The sequence below is a fragment of the Vanacampus margaritifer genome, chromosome 20 (assembly GCF_051991255.1).
Source record: "Vanacampus margaritifer isolate UIUO_Vmar chromosome 20, RoL_Vmar_1.0, whole genome shotgun sequence".
In the NCBI taxonomy this organism is placed as follows: domain Eukaryota; kingdom Metazoa; phylum Chordata; class Actinopteri; order Syngnathiformes; family Syngnathidae; genus Vanacampus; species Vanacampus margaritifer.
Genome location: NC_135451.1, coordinates 12,673,296 through 12,698,389, shown reverse-complemented (window position 1 = coordinate 12,698,389; position 25,094 = coordinate 12,673,296). Strand labels below are relative to the sequence as shown.

The following is a 25,094-nucleotide window of genomic DNA, read 5'->3' as shown; positions in this document are numbered from 1 at the left end:
ATAAGATGGGCGAACAATAAATAGTGCAGCAAAAAATGTGGCAAAAAATGGTTAATTCTTTATATTTTATTTAACGATGTTATCAGTGTATGTTTTTATGAGTAAAATTGAAAGTGCTATTTTTCTTATTACATTTTTTTTGGGGGGGGGGGGTTCAGGGGGCTGCTGGGGGAAGCTGGAACAAATTAATTGCATTTCAACGATTTGCATGGTCATGTAAATTAAATTTGTACCTTATTTTCAGATTTTTATCCTCTGATATTTGCTAAAAAAAAATAAAAATAATCACGATGTTTTGGTGCCACTATAAAAAAAATAAAAAATTCAATTCAATTACCGGCAGATTTCCATTATTGGGAACAGGTTTTGCTTATTTATTTATTTATTTATTTATTCATTCATTCGTTCATAAGTCCCTCCCTGCCATCATTTATGAAATAATTTTCTTTTTTTTAATGAAATAAATTGAAATGCCAGTAATCTATTCAAGTCTACCAAAAAACACCCAAAAATTTACAGCAGTAAAAAAGTTAATATTTGTCTATAATTAATTTGATAACTTCATTATTCTCCATGCACATTCATTAATACCTTTAAAAACACATTTTGCCACTTGTTACACCTTAGCCCTGAGCACTTGTGATGTCATTTTTAGTCGACAGCAAGTGGCAAAATGTGTATTTAAAGGCATTAATTGTACATGAACAATAATGAAGTTATCAAATGAATATCCTAGACAAAATATAAACTTTTTTATTGCTGAAAATGGCTAAATGAGTCAAGTCTCTCCTTTTACCCATTTTTAAGTTTTTGACATAGGTACAGGAGTTGAATCTGTACTTTCTTCTTCTTCTTTTTTTTAAATACCAGTATTTGTACTTCTGTACAGAGTACAAACACTTAAGCCACATCTGGCCATATCATCGGCTCCTCATCAGCATCCAGATAGTGCTCATCACGTGCGTTAGCATCAGGGTTGATTAGCGGTGATGTGATATGGCAGCTGTAATAACAGGATTAACTCAATCAGTGCCGGCCTGATGACACGTCCCGGTGTTCGTGCTCGTCACAAATAAATTGGAAGCCCGGACGTAAAAACATCGAGAGTCTCCTTGGCGGAATTTCCTTCGAGGTCACCGAGGAGAGATTTGATGGGCGTGCACAGGATACAGAGCGGTTATAGCATCTCGGGCAGCTTTATTAGAGAAAAATCTACAGTCCTTGAGGTTACAAAAGTGCGCAGTGAATGAGGGAGGATAGGGAGCCTTGCTGTGAATCGCAAAAAACGCATGTAATTGATGCCCACTTTGCTTGGTGTTGAAAGCCAAACCTTTACTTCCTTGAGACCAATTTCTAATTAGACAGGGCTTTAGCGCCATCTTGGAATGTGACAACCCTCTAACCCTAACAGCACAAATAAATAGCTTTTCTACGAATAAATGTTTAAATTTGGATGTTCTCCGCTTTAATGTGGTTCTAGCCAGATGTCTGTGAAAAGTGGGCTCGATGACCCAAGCATTTAATTCTGGTAATAAACTCGCTAGCTGTGTCAATCTTTGGTTAGCTTAGCAATTAGCATGGCTTCTCTCTTCATCAGGACAATGCTAGTCAGAAATCTTATTTGCCGTGACTTCAGGGTAACTCTGTTTAGCCTCAGCAGTACCCAGCCAAAGCTCATTGCTAGCTAGCTAGCTGGTGTAGCGCAAGTAGCACTACCTGCACTGGGTGACGTTAGCGACGCAGCCCAGCAAATGTTTTTGGGACATCTCGGCGGTTGATTCTCACTTTTGCTATAAAATGTGCTTTAAAGAGGCACAAAAGGCAATGACCAAGGCATTTAATTCTGGTAATAAACTGGCTAGCTGTGTCAATCTTTGGTTAGCTTAGCAATAAGCATGGCTTCTCTCTTCATCAGGACAATACTAGTCAGAAATGCATCTTATTTGCCACCACGGAGGTGATGATTACAGACTTCAGGGTAACTCTGTTTAGCCTCAGCAGTACCCAGCCAAAGCTCATTGCTAGCTAGCTGGTGTAGCACTACCTGCAGCGGGTGACGTTAGCGACGCAGCCCAGCAAAGTTTTTTGGGACATCTCAGCGGTTGATTCTCACTTTAGTGTGTTTTAAAGAGGCGCAAAATGCTAATTTTGCCACCAAAGTATATCAATACCATCGTTATTAATAAATATCCACCGGGACGCCGCTGCTGCTTCTTGTTGTATTTACATCGACCACGTCTCGTCAGCCGCCTACATGACCTGACACCAGACGTACAGCGGAGCCGGCGTACAGGAACGAACCAGCCCGGGTTCAAGGACAGTTTGGTCGCTTGCGAATACATTAAGTGCCTCCCGCTGAACAACTTTGTCTATTTGCGGCCCGCTATCCACACATCCACATCGCTGCTGCCTCCACTCTCTCTTTGACTCGAACCGAGAAGGATTTGATGGCTTGACTGTTCTTTTACTTTGACGAGGCGTACAGAGTCAGAGGCGGCGGTTTGAATACAGAAGACACATCACAACTGAGGTAATTAGAGAAGTCAGAGGAGTCAAACACTCGGAAAGGTCAGATAAACAACAAACGCCTACGTTCACTGGCGCTGCTGCAAAGTTTTTTTCAGACGAGTGCAGCACTTGCATTGTGTCACAATGTTTTTCCCACGCTGGGAGATGTGGAAAATTTCAACTGTAGTCAATTTCAGCGGAGACTGGAACCTTGGTGGGCTTGAAGGTTGAATAACTGGGAAGTCTAAAATTTCCAAGAAAATATGGTGACAAATTAGAAGAAGGCCATTCAAAGTGTAGTGGTTCAGGGAGATGACTTCTCAGAATAGTTGGAAGGTCGAACCACTTAGAAGGACAACGTTTCATGGAAAATACGGTGGTTCAAGTTGACTTTCCGTGGGTTGTTTTGAAAGTTGAACGACTTGAACATCAGCTTCAGAAATTACACTCCAGAAAATGAACAAGCTCCTTGGTAGTTAAGTGTAGTGGTTCACGTTAATGACTTTGTTTCTAAAGTTGAACAATTTGAATAACAAGGCCCTTTGTATGTAGTAGTTCAGGTTGATGAATTTTCCACAAATAATTTGAAAATTTCAATTTGGTCAGAAATTTGAACATGGTCAATGATAGTGTAGTGTTTCACTTAGTTGACTTTTTTCAGATTTGTGGGAAGGGAAGGAAACAACTTCAATATTTCACAATTTTGAGGTTGAACAAATTGACCAATCAATATTACCCATGATTTGAACAAGGCAATTGGTAGTAGAGTGATTCATGTAGCTGACTTTCTTCAGATGGATTTGAAGGTTGAACAACTTCAATACAGTCTAGATTGCCGTGTAGTGTACCAGACCCATCTATAAATGGCTTCCGTGATTACTGGCGACAACGTGGGTGCGTGTAACTTCACGGGTACTTACGACAACTGCGTGAGGTCAGCGGCGTGGAGGTTGAGCTCGTGGGTGAGTCGTTCCATCAAGTCGGTGGCCTGGTCGGAGGTGAGGGAGCTGGGGTGGAAGCACACAGACAGCTGGGCGTCACATGCGTGTCGGACCTCCAAGCGTAAGACACTGGCGGATGTTAAAATGGGCTCGATTCGTTGCTCCTCTCACGTTTGAGAATCAGGATGCTGTCACTATAGAATATTTTTCGAATCAATTAATCTATCGATTATTCAATTGTTTAATTGACTAATTAGATACAGAACTCATTAAAACCCAAAGACGTATAAATATGTTTTTTAATACTTTGTCCTTCACTCCCAAATACGCATTTATAAGTTATGCAAGAGCATGCAGAAGGCTTTGATGCAGCTTTTGACCTGAAGAGGTCGCTTAAAGCGATGGTAGTAGTTACAAAAAACGGCCAGCAGGTGGCAGCAGAGTATAATAGATCAACCAAGGCCTTGTTGCAACAAGCTCCTTTTGCCAGTGTTTTCAACAGATTCAACAAATATACTTTTTTTCCTGATGAAAAAAGACAAAGATCTAATCTTGCAGCTTTTGACCTGAAGAGGTCGCTTAAAGCGATAGTAGTTATTACAAAAAACGGCCAGCAGGTGGCAGCAGAGTATAATAGATCAACCAAAGCCTTGTTGCAACAAGCTCCTTTTGCCAGTGTTTTCAACAGATTCAACAAATATACTTTTTTTCCTGATGAAAAAAGACAATCTAATCTTTCTTTTGGTAGGTTTCATGTTTTTATAGCAATAGAACACAATATTCTGTGGGCGTTCAGCCAATCAGTCAAAATCCAGTAAAACAGCCGGGAGTGACTGAGTTAAAATTGTTGTTGATTAATTTGATAATTGACTATTATTTTGACAGCTCTAGATCTGTTCTTGAGAACATACGCAACAGAAGGCCTGCTACTACTACCAGTGATGAAAACACCAAACTCCTAGAGCAGGCGCTTGCGGAAAGCCATCTAACCAGAGGCCTGCACTGGAACTCATCAACAAAAGCTCGATCCAGCGGATGCTTCCGAGAGCTCTAAAGCTTTATCTGTACTGACTGTAAAGACTGTTACGTTACAACCTGAAGTAGGAAAAAACTTTCAGAATCATTAGAAAAATAAACACTTCAAGTAAAGTAGAAAAGAGTAACCAAGTATTTGTACGACCACTGTCAAGAGAATCACACAAACAGTGTCTAAAGAAAGGCGGGGTATCAGCTGCCTCTTCGGGCTTGCTAAATCACCTGCTTTTGTTCCCGCAATGAGACAAACAATAAGGTGCAAATGGAACCTGCATGAGGTGTAATGGCTGCATCATATGGATGCGCCTCTCCGCCATTTCCCTCCTCCTCCATCTCTTCTCATCTTTCTTGCTCTTTGAACACCATTCTCTCTCTCTCTCTCCCTCTCTCTCTCTCGCGTCCAAAGTGAGAGTACACAAACGCGGCGGGCAGGAACACGCGCCCCGCGCCGCCAGACGAGAATAATAAGGTGCAAATGGAATGGAGGTGAAGTGTAATGGCGGTCTGATAAAGCCATGCCTCATCTCAGCTCAGTCCACGTCTTCTCTCTCTCTCTCTCTCTCTCTCTCTCTCTCTCTCTCGTTCTCGCAGGCTAAATCGCCGAGGAAATAGACCAAACAAAAGGTAATTTGCAGGAGGGGGTGGTGAGAGAAAAGCGCAGGGCCAAATAAATGAGAAGGACACACAAGAAAGCTACTTGGTTGCTGTCAATTTAACCGAGAATGTGTGGAGAGGCGGCAAGGTCAACAAAAAGTCAGGGATCGCATTGAAACCACGCTGGAACGACTAACCGAGAGGCTTTCAAGAAGAACATTATTCAAACTTGAAAAGGATTCAAGGATGTTTCTTTGCTTGAAACGGGGTTCTGTGAGATCACAGTTAGTTGATCAAGTTACACATAGACAAATAATAGGGCCACATTTCTGCTTGGAAAATGATTGCTTCCATAATGGGAATTGTTAAATTTGTTCAATATTCACGATTGCAAAATTTGTCTGTGGTCAACATCGAGTTGTTCAGTGGTTGGTTGGTCATGCTTAAAGCACAGATAAGTAGTAGTGAACTGGTCTTTTTTCTTCTTCTTTTTTTTAAACCGAAACTGACTATTTTTTTAGCAAAAAAAAAATAGAGTTTGTGCTGGGCTCACAGACCTTAAGTAAGCTTGAAATATTTTTTTATATATGAAGCTATGATTGGATCACAGGTAGGTAGGTAGGTAGGTCGGTCGGTCGATTGGGCAAGAGTTTTTATTCTTGGATTGCCATAGATAAGCAAGTTTTTAATTAAAACATTTTTTTTTTACCGAAATTACGATTGTTAGTTAAAAACAGAAGTTATGTTCATAATAGTGATATATTTGACTCATTGCATGTTGGGGTGGATCTGGAAAAAGTTGGCCCACCAGATCCACAAGCCAAGCTTTTGGGCATGAGCGCCACCTACTGCATTGGAGTGGAACAGCGTCACCTAGAACGAGTCCGACGGAGTTATTTAGGATCGTACTATTACGGCGGAAGAAATTCGAGGCACGTTTGCGTCCCTCTGCGGCGGTTCTGGCAAGCGAAGAGCTCCACGAGTGTCTCGCTTGTTGATGCTAGCACTCGCCCCACCCCCCCGCCCCATGAGGGTATTACTCTCTGTCTCCTTTATTCGCTTCCCCCACTTCCACATCCGGCCTTTCCTGTTATTCCCCAAGCAGAAGCATCATGTCAGAGGCTGTCGGCCAGATAAGCAGGTTGGCGTCCTCTCACTGCGAGCAGACTCCTTGGTAGGCCGATGACGTGTCCTTTTTAGAGAATAAAATTATAAAACTTTTCTTCTGGAACATCAGCACCCACACGCAGCGTGGTGACTTTACAGCGCGACACAGGTGAAGGACAACCCCGTGACACAACACTTGATAACGCCATAAAGGGATTTGAAAGAGGGCCGGGAGGGGGTGCGAAGACACAGTGGATAATAATTACTGAGCCTCAGCCCACACCCACACGCAGTTATCATTAAATGCAGCACAGCAACACACTGATTTCTTTTTTTCACTCTACAAATGCTATACTTTCGTATGAAAAAGGTGACAAATTGCATCTTAATTAAAAGCTGTTTTTATACAATTAAATGTTGGTGACAACAAACCAAGGAGGATTTTTTATATAGATTTATATTTTAAAAGCCTTTATTTCCAGGATACATATTTTATTTAAGATAATGAGTATATATTGTAATATTGCAAGGACAAGTTTTGTGTATTTCCCCCCAAAATAGAGTTATATCTTTTCAAGATAAAAATGTAATTTTGAGATAAAAGAGATACATTTTTCATGATTTAAATTAAAATGTTACAAAAATAAAATTGTACATTTTCAAGAAACGCGGACATTCCGAGATCATAATTTTATGATAATAAAGCTGTATATTTTAGATAAACATTCATATTTTTTAGATTAAAAATGTAAAATGATGAGAACAAACTTAAAATATAGATATATGTTCAATTTAAAAATAAAAATAAATTATTTTTGGATTCAAGCCATGATCACATGAGAATATAATCTTTTTTTAAAGTCATATTTTAAAGGTAATTTTTTAAATAAAATGTAATAATTTTACATTTAAGGTATAATATTACAAAAACCCACTAATTAAATAACTAACTAATTAAAGTGGTGTATATTTTCAAGATTAAAGTCATAATATTAGAAGAAAAAAGTACTATATTTTTTAGACAAAAAGTTTATATTTTTCAGATTACAAGTATACAATTATAAGAATAAAGTTGTATGTTTTCAAAAAAAAAATAAAAAATATTCTTTCGATTTAAGTCAGAATATTAAAAAAGTGCATTAATATATTTTTGAGGGAAAAAGTCCTACATTTTCAAGATTCTAATCTAAATATTAAAAGAATATTGTTGCATATTAAACAAAATCCTTTTTGTTGGCATTATTAATAAATGTCATCACCTCAAAATAAAAAAAGAAAGTATGTACTCACTCTGAGCCGGTTATGATGTATCCAAAATGTCTGTCCTTCCCTCTGCTGGAAAACTCCTTCACTCCGACGTGGACCAGTTGAGTTTTCACCTTCACGTCATTACTGGCAGGCTTTTGCATCCACTTCCCCATCTCAGAGTTGGCGTTCTGTGCATCGGACGTCGCCGCGCCACCGCTCAAACGCAAGGTGGCACCTTCCCTGGCAGGTACCGGTATGCTTTTCTCCGCACCTTTGGACTGCGTGGTCCGACTCCGGACGCTCTCTAGGCCTACCGCCTTTTCACCAGGAGCAGGTTGGACCTCAGAGGAGTCACCAAACTTGTCAAGGTAGTCGAGGAGCTTGGAGAAAATGGCCGTATGCTGCAATAAATAAGCGCGTGAGTGATTTCTACTGCATTTAAAAGGTTTGAGAAGTAATTACAAATACACAACTTCTGTATTTTCAAGCCACAAAAGTTGTATTGATTCAAAGGATTCCAGGAATTTAGCCATGCATGCATTCTGGTTGTCACCTGTGGAGATCAAGAATTTGGAATTCACCTTGTCAACAGGCTCCTTTTTGGCTGCACCATCTTCTTCTTTGCCTGGAATCAAGCGGGAAAATAAAAGACTTAAAACACCCAAGTAAATCTTTAAAAAAAAAAAAAAAAGCTAATAACTTGTGCTAGTCACTTGCTATCTAGCGCCGCATGTTTGCCTACTTTGTCCAAATCTCAAAGAGTCTTTCTGGTTGACATCCAGCACTTTGTCCGGTTTCACACTCAACACTTGGTTCGGTTCCATATCAGCCATTCGGTCCTCGTTTCCCTCCATAACACGGCCGGTTCCCGGTCCCGGCTGGGCCCCGGGACTCGGTTGCCTCGCCTCAGCTTCCTGCAGAGCTCCGGTGATGACGTTGGCCAGCTGGTCCAGGTCTTTGGTCATCCAAGGGTCCATGTTGAAGCTGTGCCCTCCCAAATGGTTTACCACATCTTGGATCAAACGGTCTGGGACGGAAGATAAGAAAATATATGCGGCATTTTTAGGGCTAAATGTTAGTCTTTAGCAACTAGCATTACTGTATGTATGAACATTAGCACATTAGCTGTTAGCCTTTAGCTCATCTAACCACTTAAAAATCTCAATGTTAGATGTAAAGCAAGTTGTTACCATTCATGAAATTAGGGGGCTTCTTGGCTGTCATTTGGTTGGACCCGCTCCTGAACAGCAGACCATCCAGATTAGGTTTCGGGGCTTTGGACCCAAAAGCCACCCGAACCTCATCTGGAGGCGGGCGCACGTAACCAAGGTAGCGGAGCTTCCCTTTGGACCCCGAAGGTCCCCCTTCTGTGAAGAACGGCCCCAGGTGGTTGGAGAGGGGCTTGTAGGAGGCACTAAGCTTGGGGTGCCTGCCCTCCCCACTCTGAGAGAAGACTTTGGTGATGGGGGGTTGGTCCCCTCCCTTGTGGAGACTGTAAACGCTGGTCTCTTTCCAGCCTGACTTTGGTGGACCAAGATCCGGAGGACTGTCATAGGCAATACCTTCATTCTAAAGTTAGGGCACAACAATAATAGTTTTTGGTGCACGGTCTGATGAGAGTCAATATAAATACAATAATGCTCACTTTTGATTGACACGTGTTGCTGCATCAAGAGAATTGCTCAAATGTTTTTTGTCTGGTCATTTGTTGCTAGGCAGAATTCATTGGGCAACAACAGAATTGTTCAAATGTTTTTTTTACCAGGTCACTTGTTGCTAGGTAGAGTAAGGTAATTTAATGATTTATTTTAGTTGTCACTTGTTGCTAGGCTGCATTCATAGTTAAAAAAAAAAAAAAATAAAAAATAAAAAATAAAAAAAAAAATATATATATATATATATATATATATTCAAATGCACTGTTTGCCATGTCACTTGTTGCTAGGTAAAATTCATAATATCATAGTCCAATGGAAATACTGAAATATGCCAGCCACGCTGTTGTTTGAACTGCACAAAATCTTCTTCTTTTTTTTTTTTGCAGTGTAACATATTGCTAGGCAGAATTTGTAGGGCACCTTATAGCAACAGAATTGCTGAAATGTTTTTCTTGACTTATCACGTGGCAGTTAGGCACAATTCATTGGGCGACATTTTCAATAGAATTATTCGATTTATTTTTATTTAATTTTTATTCTGGCTGGTCACTTGTTACTAGGCATAGTTCAGAGGGAAACAACAGAAATACTTTCTTTTTTTCAATTCTTTTTGCATGGTCATTTCACTGAATTTTTAGAGCAACACAGAATTGTTCAACAGATCTTCTGTTTTTGCTAATTTTTTTTCTTTGCACTTTTACTCTGTATTAAATGTAAAACTATTATTTAACAGCCTCTGACCTGAGTCCTGGCTGCTTCTTGTTGGACTCCAGGCTGTAGCTGTGGCAGAAAGTGCAAGCCTTTCAAGAAGCGCTGAAGGTTCCTGTTGAGCTCTGCCTGCCCGGGTCTTGCATTCCTGTCAGCGGTCCCGCTGTAGGACCCGAGGGGAACCTTCGATGCCGCCTGACGGCCAAGGGGGCCGCTCCTCTGTTTGGAGAGCTCTTGGGAGATCACCTGCTGAGTGACGTCATCCTCCCATGTAAGACCTGAGGGAGGTAATAGCAGAGCTATCGATTTTACAATAAAGCTCAAATAAATTCATAAATATAACTACTGACATTTCAAAGACACTGTCAGCTTTAATAAGAGCCAATATTGATCTTATAATGCTCAGTTTTGGTTGACAATATCCCATAAGAAGCTAATAGATGTATCAATGTCTGGTCCGGGGTGTAGTTTGTATGACAGCGGCCTCTCAGTTTGATGCATTGTAGTGGGCCACCGACAGATATGTCCACACATGCACACCATAGCCAGACAATGAGCTGAGGGAGAGTGTCACGGTGCCAACATCTCTGCTAATTGCCAACACATAGCTGGAATACACAACTCCAGAGAGGCAGAGGGGGCACGGTGCCAGGATGCCCAGGACCAGATGGAGCTACCCAAGCGGGGGGGAAAAAACACGACACCCCAAACATGGCCAACATGCTCAATGAGCCAAAAGGGTGGTGAGCGTGGAAATACCAGGGATAGTCACTGATGATGATTCTTTGCCACATGAGAAGTTTGCCGGTTCCACGATTTTGAGGCTTTATTGAGGTATTCATTTTAAGTATAGGCTGATATGCAGGCAGAATTTAATTTCACAAATTTGGTTGTTGATTTTTTGGTTTCTTTTTTAGATTGGTCACTTGTTGCTAGTTAGAATTCACTCTTCTTCTTTTTCTAACCAAGTCACTTGTTTGTTGTTCGGCAGAAATCATAGGGCAACATAGTAAATCGACAGAATTGCTAAAGTGCCGTTTTTTCCCGTCACTTGTTGCTAGGCAGAAGTCATTTATTTATTTATTTTGCCAGGTCACTTGTTGCTAGGCAGAATCAATAACGCAACATACTGTACATCAACAAAACTGCTCATATGCCATTTTGGGGCTGGTCACTTGTTGTTAGGCAGATTTCATATGGCACCTTATATCCACTGATAACGCAACCAGGTGGCTTTGGGGTAAAAATGCTGATATAGAGCGAGTCGAAATAAATTTTTTACTTTGCCGTTTCTGTCTGCTTGCAATGGGGGCAAAGAGGCACTGACCCACCAAATGAAGTAAGTGACAATAATTTCTGGCAAATAAACCCAATCAATGTTCAGATCCAGGTAAAAAGGCGACTGTAGTACAGTACTCAATTAATTTTTTTTTGCACTGTTACAGTCCACTTGCATCAGAGAGGCCAAGGGGGGCAGTGATCCACCAGATGGTGTTATGGTAAAAATAATATTGCACGCCATGGAACAAATTAACCTATTCAAATTTGTGGGGAAAAAAAGTGGAATTTAGTTCCACTTTTGGTTGTTACAGTCCACTTGAATTGGGACAGTGAATGAAAGTCTCGGTGAAAAAGTTTTTGGGCCATTTCTGGTTGGATTTCTTTCAATCAGCCACTATCAACTGATTATCATGCCTCTTGAAGAGCTTAAATATGGCACATCCGTTTTTCTGTCCATCCATCCCTTCCATCTCCAGCGAACGCCTCAGTTAATGAACGCCTCGTCACCAATGCCGCAGCTTTCAAATAAGTCTAATATTCGTGCCGGTCTGCTTTGCACGTGTGGACCTTCCAAGCATTCCGAGCCTATTCGACGCGGCGCTCTCAAACATTCCCCGTCGTCTCATCTGGTGGCTTTTTTAAAATGGTGATTTTAATTAGTTCTGTGTGATTTTTTTACGGCGTGAATAAAAGACAGCATGAATAATTTCATAGTGTGCACAAGCCAAAATGAAAGTTGACATGTCAAGTAGAAAGTGGAAGGAGTCTACCTTTTACTTCGATGGCATTTAACAAGACAACCATGGTGAGAAAAAGAGAAACTCTTAAGAGGCCTGCTTTTATTTGTAATTGATTAGAAAGTCAACATCAATTAAAGCTGTGAGGAGTAATGAAAGGGCACTCGAACCCTCTTTCTTATGGCAGGTCAAAATTATCAAACCATACTTTCCCACATTAGATAGCCTAGTAGTAATAATTATAGCAACCAGCGAAAGCTATTTCTGAAGACTCTGAAATGCTTCATGGAAATGTAATGTCAAAATGAAAACGTGGGACTTGGAAAATGTTAAATTGGCTGAGAAATGTGGACAAAAGCCAAAAGGTAAGCAGAGCTGCATTGGGTTTTGTTTGCTGCACAGATTAGCGTTAGCTTTTGATAAACAACACCACTGCTTGGTGGGGCATGTTTGTGTTTGGTCTTGTTATTGTCTTTTTTCCCCCGCACAGATTTGTGCTCAAAACAAATTTTAAAAGATGACAAAAGTAGAACATGCAGCAAAATGTAAAAGCAACCCAGCAGATTATATAAAAGGCAATATAATGTATATTTTTATTTAACAAAAGCTCCATTTGTGGTATTTTTGACAGCGCGGCGATGCCTTAAAAGCATCATTATCGTCTTTGTCGGGCAAAGGCCAAGCTAATATGCATCACAAGCTCGCCGCTTTAGTCATTTCACATTGTAGTCACGGCAGGAACCTTGACAAGGACCAAACAAACAAATGAACAAAACAACAAAGAAGCAAATCATTTTACTCACACTAAAAGCGGCTTACTTTAAAGTGACCCTGACGCCTACATGCGCACTCACGCCGACTGAATGCGAACATTAAAGCCCTCTCCTAAATGTACCGTACGACATGTTCTGTATGTCCATGGTCACAGGCTTGCCTTGGCTGATTACATATTTGCGTCAATGTTTTTCAGGTTCAGCAAACTTTATTTGTGCCATTTTACTGGAAGAGAGAAAATTCAAAACTAGATGATGCAATTCCCTTAGGTATGATAAATTACCTTTAATTGAGGGTTAGAATGCTTTCATATGAAATGCTGTAGCTACTACGGCTTTTGTATGCTTTTACGGCAACATTTGAGATAATAAAAGCAGCAGGCGAATGTAATTATATGTCATATGACAGAAAGAAGCTCGTGGAATGAATTTTAACTAGCTCTCATGTCAAAAAAATATCATAAATTCCTGGATACCATGCAAATATTACACGTACGATTAACGATAAAACCATCGAGCAAATGTACTGTGTGTCAAAACTAATGAAAATGGGTTTTATTACATCATATCTGAAAAAAATTCAAATGAATCGAAGTCAGCAGCTGGCTGATGAAGCGCTGCCTCTATTAGTGAAAATACAATCCATTCTTTTAGCCTTGTTGCGACCCCCAAGCTAAAAACTACTGGCACACTTCGGCACTTGTGACATGATAAGATCGACTGGGTGAAGATTCAGAGCCACTTTCAAGTGACGGCAAGGGTTCGGCTACCAGATTACAGTGTAATACTTCGGCGGCACTATCATGCAGAAACACCCTTAACGCCCTCACAAGTGTGACGCCTCTGCTCTGATGTCAAAGCCAGAAGATAAGCAGAGCTGCAATTCATTTTATTGGCCGCTTTACTAATATCATCTTTGCGGGCTGCTCACCAAGCTGCAACGCCCCTAGCTGACTGCTGTAATTCTTGGCCATTGTGGCATTTCGATGCCTCTTTTTCAGCCATTTTGTACAAAGCTCGATTCCTATTGATGTGACTGACATGCCATTTTCGAGATAAGGGGGGACTGTAAATCGATTCTATTGACATTCTTTGCCATTTTCGTACCCCCAACCCTTCGTTCTCTGCAATTTAACTGGCGGGACACAATGCTCTCGACAAAGCCCCCCCGACGGCACTGTGGAAGTGATGCTCCACTGATAATAAAAAAAAAAAAAACTGGCGCTGCGGTGCATTGTGGGGGAGATCAAACTCAAAGCGATGACATCACCGCTTCAAGGTCGGAGTTTAAATGGAGAGCCCTCCACGTTTATTCATTTCACGCCACCCCTCCCTTTTTTTCCACTTTTTTTTATTCACCCCCCTTCTCCCGGCTGACTGTTAATGGTTCACGCCTGTTACAAGATATTAAGCTCAGAGTGGCCTGCAAAAGCCAATTATGTTTGCACTGGGTGGGTTGGGGACTTAATCCTCCTGTTTGTGGTCCTGTTTGTGTTGAAGGCATCTACTGCCCCCAGGTGGGTCAGCACGGGAGTTACAGTTTACTCAGTGCCGACTGTTTGACTCATCCATCCATTTTCGAGAGTGCCCTCATTGAAAGTTGCGGGTGACTGGCTGACTTTTGGGGAAGAGGAGGGCCATGGGACATGGCCTAAAATGGTCGCCACCCAATCACAGAGCCTATTAAAAGAAAAGACTAAAAAAAAAAAAATGCACTCACATTCACTCCTATGGAGAATTTAGAGCCATCAACAAATCTAACATGCACATTTGGGCAAACGCCGCACAGGAGGGCCAGAGCAGAAATTCAAACCCAGAACCACACAACTGAAATGCAGATATATATATATCTTTTTTTTTTTTTAATTGAACCAAAAAACAAATAAATAAATGGGATAGCACGAAAGATACAGTAGCAGTCATTTGTTGCTAGGCAGGATTTGAGCAAGGATTTGTTTTTTGTGTATGTGTTTGTTTTGACAAACTAAATTATGAAATGCATATTTAAAAAAAAATAAAAATAATAACTAGTGGGACCATTTGAGGTTTTTTTTTTTTTTTTTTTAATTATGAAAAGTAATGCATATACCGCAGAATTCAGCACTGGGAAGTAACATTTCTTTCTTTTCTTTTTTTCAGAATAAGAAATTCTTCATTTTTGGTTGTTCGCTTTCTTAAAATGAGATTTGACTGACATTTAAATAGAGGTACAATTATTAATCAACAAGTAAAAAGGATACCCGATTCCAAGGAATGTTGGAACGCCTAGCATTTTAGCAATGTTTTTACTTTTTTTATTTCAGTAGTACCCAACTACAGGCTAAATATGTAAAACAATTATTTAGAATCTACTATTCAGGTGGCTATCCTGCTATATGTTAGCACACCAAATGTTAGCATGTTAGTAACATTTCTAATTAATTTGCTAAAATGCTAACTATAGAGACAGATATAAAACCATTATTCAGATACCTTTGCTCTTTATTTTTTAGGTGGCCTTCTTGCTATATGTTAGCATACCAAACTGTTAGCCTGCAAGCATATTAATTAGAAATTGTAGTAACTAAAAGCTAAGATACAAAATCATTACCAGGCTACCTTAGCGCTTTCTTTACTCATGTGGCTATCCTGCTATATATTAGCACACCAACTGTTAGCCTGTCAGCGTTTTAGCAACATAATTAGAAAAAACACTAACTACAGGACAAGATGTTCAATCTTTTTCAGGCTACCTTTACACTTTCTTTACTCAGGTCAGGTGGCTATCTTGTTATATGCTAGCATATTGACCATGATTTGCTATTTAAAATGATACCTGACTAGACAGAATGAAGTATACTTCTCACACGTTAGCATACAATTTCAGGTGAGCGTGTACCTCTGTGAGCCAGTTTCTGCAGGAGCGTCCTGAGGCGCAGCAAGCCGGAGGAAGACACATCGTACGCGTTCAGGTCTGCGCCGGCCAGCTCTTGACACCTCCCGAAGACTCCGTCTGCACAGCAGAAGAAGAAGACCATGAACAAAATGTGCGGACAGCATTTCGAAGCAAGATGTCCCCACTCTGTGACATTCTAGCCTGATAAGCAGCTCCTTTGGTGATAGTGACGACTTTATCAAGGGGGGTGAAAAGTAGGGGAGTGGAGGGGACTCTGCTAATCTAGCACATCAGCCTGGCTCGATGCGGGTCGCTAGGCAACCTGAGCCAACCCGTGGTACTGGAAGACCGCCTGGGACCTCTGGAGGAGACCGAAATGTAATAATGCCGCATATAATTCCATCCATTTGACTGGATGGAAATGGCACAATCCAAAAGTGTAATCAATACACTACAGCATGGCATGGCAACAAGCAGCATATCATGCACGGTCTTGATTAAAGATGTTGTCGATAAAGTGATGCTAACGCAACAATGCTATTTGTCCGCAAATTTTGGTTCCGGACTACTTGAATTGATCTTCATAGCAGAAAGCAGCATATCATGCACTTTCTTGATTGAGAATTTTGCACAGACAAAAATATCAAGCATCCAATTTGACGCAAGAGATCCACAGCAATATGCAGCATATCATGCACAGTCTTGACTGAAAAGCGTCGTCCGATAACGTGACACAACCATTGTTTTTTGTTTGCAGGTTTGGGAATGTTTGTTCCAGTGGAATCTTTTTTTATATTCATTTTAACAAGGCACAGCAGCAAAACGCATACCATGCACTGTCATTTAAAATGTTAAGTATGCAAAAAGACGGCAACAGATTTGTGATAATTTTCTGTTTTCTTTGATGAGCAATTCATAGTGACAGGCAGCATATCATACACTATCTTGAATAAAAGGTGTCATTCAGTAACATGAGAACACTACATTCCTTTTGTATGTCCGCAGATTTGGGATTTTTTCTTTCAATTCTTTTATTTTAACATGATAGCATGCAGCATATCATGCGCTATCTTGATGAAGCGACAAAGACAAAGTACTTGAACTTTTAAAAAACGTATGTGTAACCTGTCAACCAAATCTTTATCTCTGACCCCAATAGAATGATAAAAATTTTCTGTAAATTTGCGAAACGATTGGTTCCAGTGGATTCTTTTAATCTTCCTTTATAGCGAAGTCTGGTAGCAAGCAGCATATCATACACTGTCTTGACAAAATAATCAAAAAGCGCCACTAAAATGTTGTGCCACTGCATCATCCAATGTTACCACTACTATTTTGTCTTCATACTTGTGGACATTTTTCTGTCTGATTTCAATGTAGCATGGCACCAAGCAGCATATCATGCCCTGTCGACTATTTACGCCACTTCCTTTAACTAAGCATCATTTTTTTTATTGGTGAAAATGATATAAATGTCCTTGGAGGAAACGCTTATAGAAGGCCACGCAAGCCATGAGAGTGTACAGAAAGACATTTAATTTACTGTAACTCTCTCTTGCGGCTCTTTGGCTTTCTGCTTTTATAAGCTCAAGTCCACAAGATAAGTGCTACATGTTACCTCCCCCAAGTGCGCAACCCGGGCCCCCTTATAAACAATTAACCAGCAGTGTTTTATTGATTGTGTGGTCACCTTTCCCCCGCTCGGGGCCATTAAAGCCCACGCTGTATGTTACCATTTGAATGTTTTAGCCGATGTTGGTATTGATCACAGCTTTGGATATCTTCAGTTGCATCGTAAGCACTTTTAAGATAGCAACTGTTAAGGAAACACATTTTTGAAACCATGACTTTTCAGTACACGACTACAGAGCATGACGTAAAATCATCGATCGTTTTTTCTGTACTTGGGTTGTCAATGTTCTATAAATTAGCATACAAGCTTGCATAATGTTCCCGACTACAACACTATGTTAGCATGTTAGCATTCCGCATGTACCCTGTTCAATGGCGCGCTAGTTATTCCGGAATTAATATTATGCTAACAGGTTGTTAGCATGCTAGCTGTAGATGTGAGCTTCGTAAGAATTTCATTTTTTGTGAAGTGCTAACCTTTAAGTTCATTCTATTTTTGGATTACCAATCAGTGTAATGACTTCCTAGACATAACAGTCCGTTGAGATAAGCGCAGCACTTCATCAATCACAACCTGATGGCTCTGTTTATCTGCACTCGACATTATGGCCTGTCTGGACACATCGATTTGTGCTGCCAATACACCCGTCCAAATGTGTCTTAATAAGTCATCACTTGTCTCCTCCGCCTTCTCTTTTCTTCTTTTTTTTGCATAATTACATTCCTGTCTCCTTCCTAAAGCATTAGCGTTCACACTGGAGACGGCAGCCGGCAGTGTGTGGGTGGAGTAGTGTCTGGATTTATGCCTCTTAACTGTTTCGCTACTTAAAAAAAATAATCCTCCTTTATAACCTCAACATGATCCAGACATGACGAACAGAAGGACGGATTGATTCCTTGTCACATGCTGTTTAGAATAAACAGAATACAATACAATATTATTAGCTTTGCAAGAGGACACAAGGAAAATAAAACATAAATAAAACAGTGAGTGAGTTTCCCCGACAATCCCTGAAGGGAATCGCATTGTTAATAGAACCCCGTTGCCATGGAAACCAACCAAAGATGCTGCACATGAAACATTGAGCAGGCCCGTTATGTCATTGCCAGTCTGCCTTCCTTCCTTATATAATAAGAGGAAGACAAAAAAAATTCTGGGGTGACAAAATCTTACTTTTGTTATGATGTGGGCCTGCATGACATTGTTATTAGCAACTGGGCTCAGAGTAAAGCAGGTTAGCGCTTGAGGGACAAAGTGAAGTGGCCGACCCCCCGCCCTTCCTGCTACTCATCACCAGCAATGCCGGGTTACCAAGGCAACCAAAGCAGACAGGACTATTTCCATATTGTCTGTGACGAAGTAAGTACACTGATCGACAGTTTGCAATAAATCACCTTTAGCATTTTATCTACTCATCATATTCGCTTTAATTATTACTATCTTTATATATCTTCATGTATTATTTACTTTTGGCACCACTATTTTATGTCACAATCCAATGCAGTAAACCGAGTTTTGTATTGTATGTTTTCTATCAGTTTAGCGCATTAGCCTTAGTTATTAATATTAATATTTATATTTAATTTACATGGTATTGCATACAATCTCCCCAAAATTTGCTTTAATTATTATGACTCGTTGTCATTTGTTTATTGCTTACTTTTTTTGTACCAATTATTTCACACACACACACACACACTCTCTTTTTTTTTTTTTAAATTGCTTACATTTTCTTTATTATTCACTTTTTGGACTTTTGGATGCAAATCTACAAATGCCCACATAATATGATTTAAAATATAAGATGATTTGTGGGAAATTCTGTATTAACTAGAAAACAAACCCAAAAATTTAAATGAGGACTTACCATTGACACAGAACTCGTAAGCTTGGCAAAGGTCATCTTCAAACAGGCAACCTGAAGGAAAATGCAGAAAACATAAAATAAGACTCATATGTTTAAGTAATGCGAAGCTAATGCAGCAACTTTTTTTGTTTTGTCTGAAATGGAAAATCTTTTTTGTATTCAAAAATCAAATGTTAACCCAAGATTTCATTAAACAACTATACTTTTGATTTTTGCTTTGATTACTTTCACAATTATGTTCAATTTATTACATCACGTTTTGCATTGACTTTAATTGTAACTATTTGTAATTATTTACATATTTTTTGCCAAATTTTTGCTTAATCTATATTTTTACTAATGGTCTTAAATCTTCACGCAAGAAATTACTTTTTTCGTTACATCAACTTAACACTTTAGCTTTAATTATTACTATTCACAGTTGTTATTGCTTATTGTTGCTGTTTTATTTACAGTACAGTACTTATATTTTTCAGTGAAAGCATGCTTGGTATGACTATTTTTTATTCTTTTTTTTTTAATACAATCATCTTTATACTTGTTTTTAATGTGTAAAAATTTGGAGATTTAATCAAATTACACTTAGGCTGTCTGTGTTTAGTACGAAGGAGGTAACAAGGTGGCAAAAATTAGAAAAAGCTGGTGACTGATTGAGCAGAAAGAGGAGTTTGGAACGACAAGAGAATAAAAAGTGTAGAAAGTATTTTAATGAGAAAGTGCACGTCACTTATTCCACCTCGGAGTGAAAATAAAGCCCAGTGGGGTTTTTAACTTGCAATTTGCATATTGTAGAGCGGCAGGCCTACTTTACCTCCTCATCACTTTTTGCCTTAATTTAACAGAGGAGCGTGTCAGCTCTCAATATTAATTACGACCTTCCATTAAATCAAGCATCCAGCCGAGCGTGCGCGTGCGCGCACAGCTGATAAAAGCCACTTCCTCTTCCTCCACCCATGGCAGAGATGATTAAAAATGACGCCATTTAATTAAAATGTAATCTTCGTTGATGCTGCTGATTAGCGATTAAGGATGCAGGTGGAACAACAATTATCCAGTCTATATCTTAATGAAGCCTCCAGACTAAAACAATGTCCACATGTTAATTGGTCAAACTTTGAACTGTTACAAAAAGTGTGGAGTCTTTGGAGGTTTTTGCAGGTGGCTGGGAAAGCAAGTACATCTTTTACAAAATGTCGGGTAAAAACCAAGTTGCTATGTATGTGCATGTGTTTTTAATTTGAAAAACAAAACAAAACTCAAAACTAACATTGAGTAGTAACATTTTTGTTGCCTAGCCAAAAGTATGCATCTCCAGATTTTCTTCCTATGCTCCAAAACTGACATATACTAGATTATTTTAAACCACATTAATAATTTGACTTTCCCCTGAAAGTGCAACACAACCAAGAGCGCAGGTGCAACCGAGCCTGACACATTCAGCGCCGAGTGTCTTCCAGAATTCCCATGCAGGTCGCTCTCTGCCAGTTCCTGGCGACATGCCTGTCCGCCCGACAACAGCCAAGCCATGAATTAAAGATGGCTGCGTCGCCACGGCAACTGCGCAACCAGAAATAGGCGAGTTTGACCTCGTGTCTGGCCTGAATTGAACAACGGAGCGATGTTGGATTGTCTCGTCGGCTCTCCGGTTGGGATTGTTAGCATGTAGCTTAGCATCATTGAGATGGGAGCTATGATTTCCCACTGTTAACCTTCCCACAGACTAATTGGTAGAAACAGCTATTATTTACATACCCAGCTAATTACTCAGCTATCTACCAACCACCTACATACAGAATGTACTATCTACAGACATACTCATCTAGCTATCCATTTATCAACTATTTTTATTGATGCAGTATGGTTGAAGCATATACTGTAGTAGCTTGATAGCATCACAGTAGGATTACGGTGTAGAGCATATAATTTGATGTCTCTTGCTAGCTGCCAATTTGTAAAAAAAAAACAAAAAAAACATGCCGCCTTTGGGTTTGCATCTGCCGCCTCAGCTGTGCGCATCCCTGCTGCAATGAGAACTGGTGTAGGGTATTAATCACCCTGAAAGGAAGCCGACATGATGGCATTCATTAACACGTGTGGATTTGTTTCCCCAAACTGGATGCGACAAAAGGCAACTCATGTTTTGACCTCTTTTCTGTTCTCTTCGTTAGGATCTGATGACTCAACAACGGCGTCCTTCCGCTTAATACCTGAGGCTGTTCTCACACTCCGGTCCCCCGGGGGGGGGGCGAAATCTTTGCTTGGATGCAGGCGACAAGCGCGCTCGGCGTTATTTTGCCAACAGCGTCTCCGAGGGAGGCTACGCAAGCCGGTGTAATTTAATTCGTCCCAACTTCTTCTTCACACTCCTTCTGTTATCACACCAGCCAGAACAGGAAGGATCACGCTGAAATGTGTGCTGCCATACCAACATTTTTAAATATATCTAGCCATGCTACCTACTCATTAAATTAAAGTGCATACCCATCTATCCAAGTAATATATTTTTTGAAAAACTAATACTAAATTATAAAAATAAAAAAATATATAAAATAAAATACCTTAAACTAATTTAAAAAAACGAAGGCAAAACAAAGCATTTAAAAAAAAATTAAAAGTCAAAAGGATATAAAAACTAACGACTGTATAATGAAAACATAGCCATGGTAGGTACAAAGGTAAATAGGTGGTTGTGTAAATATGACGTGTGCCTGATGTATCAGGACAATAAATCAACTGCCACGCGGCAACAAAAAAAAACATACATCAATGCCACATGACGTCGCATGTCAGCGTCCCCCGCCGTGATTCATTGTCGCGCTCGACTAAAATGTCACCGCGTGTCGACACCCATCAAATGCCACGCATCCGTCTGTATAGAATCATGAGCAGCAGCCATATAATAAGTCTCATTCGCCCGCTGTGAGTGAAAGTTTCGGCTCAGTCAGGATATTACAAGCTTAAACAAATATACAATGGTTAACATTGTCGTATTTCCACACTTGAATGACAGCTACATTTAACAAGAACGTTAACTGTGACTGCGAACATGGTCGGTGCAAATGAAGGTTTTATGATCCTGACCACCACTGTGATAATTGAAACCCACAATATAGAAATGCCCTGTTTAAACACTTCCCAAGTAAATTTTTATAGCATTTACAGCAATTATTTTTTTCAAGGTCTTTAACACACTTTTAAAAAACACATTGAGAATCATATTGACAGAGAGCATAGCAAAGTACAAGTTGCCCTATTTAAAGACTCCCTTTTTATAGCATTTACAACAGCACTTATTTTTTAAGGTCTTTAAATACACTTAATTAACAAACTTACCTTATCATTTCATAATATATATCAATAATGATGCCAAGAGATGTACAGTACATTGTAAAATTACAGCGGATTTAACTTGAATATTTACCACTTCTGGTTTTCACTTTTCTTCTTTCACATTTACAGAACGTAAACACGACGTGTGGCGTCATCTAGTGGCCGGAAGCTGAATAACACCCAAAATAAACAGCAGGGAGAACAACATTGAGACGTAAAACTTTTTTTTTTTTACTTGCAAAATACCGGTACCACGAAACTCGAACACACAACGGAGGCAATGCAGAATTTTTTTTATTGTTTATATTTTCATTAGTTCCTATAAGAAAGGTTATAAAGGTTATAAGGTTGGATATCGACTGCTTTGTGTCATTAGAGTTTAGCTTGTATTTTTAGTGACTTGCAAACATACTGTATAGGTAAGTGTCCATCTATTCTACTAGGATATGTCAACTACCGACCTATCTACATACTTACTACTTACCAAGGTACGTGAAAATCCTCGATCCTTCTAGTTACCTATCAACTATTTACATTCTCATCTATATGCCTACCCATCTAAAAACCTACCTAAAATATGTACAACTTTGGTTTCATCGGACCACACCAAAATCTTAAACAAATGTAGGAAAATGTGTTCTCTGTATACCAATGAGTATCCACTCAGCCACATACCTACCCAACTAAATAAATAATCATCTATCTATCGATCTACCTACTAATCTGCCAGCCCTAGCATGAGGGCCAATGATTTGTTTTGTCCTTTCTCACATAAAACCAAAAGCATACAACTGCCTTGAAGTGAATTTATAAAGGCTGCCACCGTTTCATATTCCAAAGCCATTAATATGCAGAAATCGTAAAGCATTTTAGCCCGGCTGATACAATTTATGTGCATTCACACGCAGAAGTTTTTCTCCCACGCTGCGCTACTTACGTATGTATACACAGGATGCTTCCAAATATACACCACATGTTCAATATGGAGCAGCCTGTATGAATCATCCCACAAAGTCGCGCTGTGGCTCCATAACTAGAAGCACTTTGACGCCATAAAGTGACGCTTGAATGGGACGCAGTGGATGTTAATAAATATTTAAGCGGATTTCGAAATGCCGTGTGTTAAGTATGCGTATTGTATGCTGTTTAATATGTTTATGCTCACACATCAGTCAGTCTAGTGGTATTAGGCTTCTGGTTGGTCACCTTCAAGTCAAAAAGGGTGCCACACCCCTTTGGGTAAAGTGACATTTTATTGCAGCTAATCATTGAAGGAAGGTGATAATGATTACAAAGTTATAGTTAGTTATAATGAAAGGAACATGCAAGTTATTATTATAAATTTTCTAAATTTCATTTTTGACAGATTTGTTTTGCAAGCCTAAAAATAAAAGTTTTTTTTTTTTTGCAAATTATACAATAAATACAGTATAAATAACAATATTACATACTATTTTTCAGTATATTTAATATATACCTGTGGCTCATATTATTATTATTATTATTATATTATATTATTATTATATTATTTAATTTCAAGCACTGTATATAAATGGTATTTATTACATAGATGCATAAATTCTAATATTGATAGGTGTTCCCTATATTTTGTCCACTAAGTAACCAAAATATTGGACACAGCTCTCAAAGTATTACCGAGTTCAAACTAGCACACTAACAAACATACTGTTAAATGACTACCTCAAAACTTCCCATTAGTTTTTCAATTGGATTGAAGTAGATTGTTCAGGTGTACCTAATAATGTGACCAGTTGGACTACTGTCTCCCATGATGCTAACTGCATGGGCCTTGTTGTCCATTATGTAACTTTCTTATGGGGATGTATGGATTTCACCTTGTAACATCAAACTATTACAATAGACCAGTTGTTTTTGTTTTTTGGGCTATGGTCTCAACTTTTTCCACCCCTTTCCAAATTAGGACCCATAACATGACAATTGAAAATAATAAAAAAAATAATAAAAGAAGGGGGGGGGGGGGACAGAAAGACATGCTCACCGAAGCTTCCGTCGGCGCTGACAGGTGCGAAGCAGCCAAGGCAGGCGGCCAAGGCGAAGACGAGCACGGGACACCACGGAGACTCCATCCCGCCGCTTGGCTCAATCCATGGCCGCTTTACGAGAGCATGACTGCGGCCGACGGCCAAGGTGGGAGCAGCCCCGGAGGAGTCGCTTGTGAGCTAGAGGGGCATGTCGCTTGCTTCTGGGGAGGGCTTTGGAAGAAGAACCTAAAATGGCTGCAAATTGCGGCGAGCGAAGAAGAACGCGGCCGTCGCTTTCAGCACCGAGAACAGCGACCGACTCGGATGGAGGAGCCCCTCCTAAACGTGACGTCACGGAGTCGTGGCGGGGAAACGTGCGGAAGGAAAGCAGGCAGGGCCGCATTGATGCAATGGGGGAAGAGAGGCATGTTAACAGGGAGGGGCACCCAAGTGTGGATAACGCCTACTTACATTATCTACTTATATATCATGCCATCATATATCATTTAGCTTACTAATTTACCAACCCATCTAACTACCTACCCAATTACATGCCCAATTGCCTATCTCTTTAAGAAGCTACTTTTAATCGTCAATGCACCTTTCTACCAAACTAGTCACCTGGCTTAGTCATCTCATCTACCTACCATGTAAGTCTTTTTAGGCCAAGGGTGCTCAAGTTCGGTCCTCGAGAGCCCCTATCCAGCCTGTTTGTCCATGTTTCTCTCCACTAACACACCTGATTCATGATCAGGATCGTGATCAGGCTTTTGCAAAGCTTGCCGATTAGCTAATC

At 39.9% G+C, this 25,094-nt stretch overlaps 1 protein-coding gene across 2 annotated transcripts in view; it reads right to left on the bottom strand.

Moving 5' to 3' along the window:
- The window catches only part of ptprn2 (protein tyrosine phosphatase receptor type N2), a 119,768-nt gene extending 95,087 nt beyond the window's left edge, over window positions 1–24,681 (bottom strand). For both annotated transcript variants that reach the window (XR_013289713.1, XM_077554516.1), the window contains exons 1-9: window positions 24,316–24,681; window positions 18,966–19,016; window positions 15,469–15,582; window positions 9,833–10,077; window positions 8,624–9,002; window positions 8,176–8,460; window positions 8,015–8,058; window positions 7,476–7,834; window positions 3,429–3,515 (exon numbers count right to left, since the gene is read on the bottom strand). Coding sequence is in view for 1 of the 2 variants with exons in the window: in XM_077554516.1 (XP_077410642.1) it covers window positions 3,429–3,515; window positions 7,476–7,834; window positions 8,015–8,058; window positions 8,176–8,460; window positions 8,624–9,002; window positions 9,833–10,077; window positions 15,469–15,582; window positions 18,966–19,016; window positions 24,316–24,403 (1,652 nt within the window). In the remaining variant the exon portion in view is untranslated. The remainder of the gene's footprint in view (window positions 1–3,428; window positions 3,516–7,475; window positions 7,835–8,014; window positions 8,059–8,175; window positions 8,461–8,623; window positions 9,003–9,832; window positions 10,078–15,468; window positions 15,583–18,965; window positions 19,017–24,315) is intronic.
- Between the last annotated feature and the right edge of the window lie 413 nt (window positions 24,682–25,094).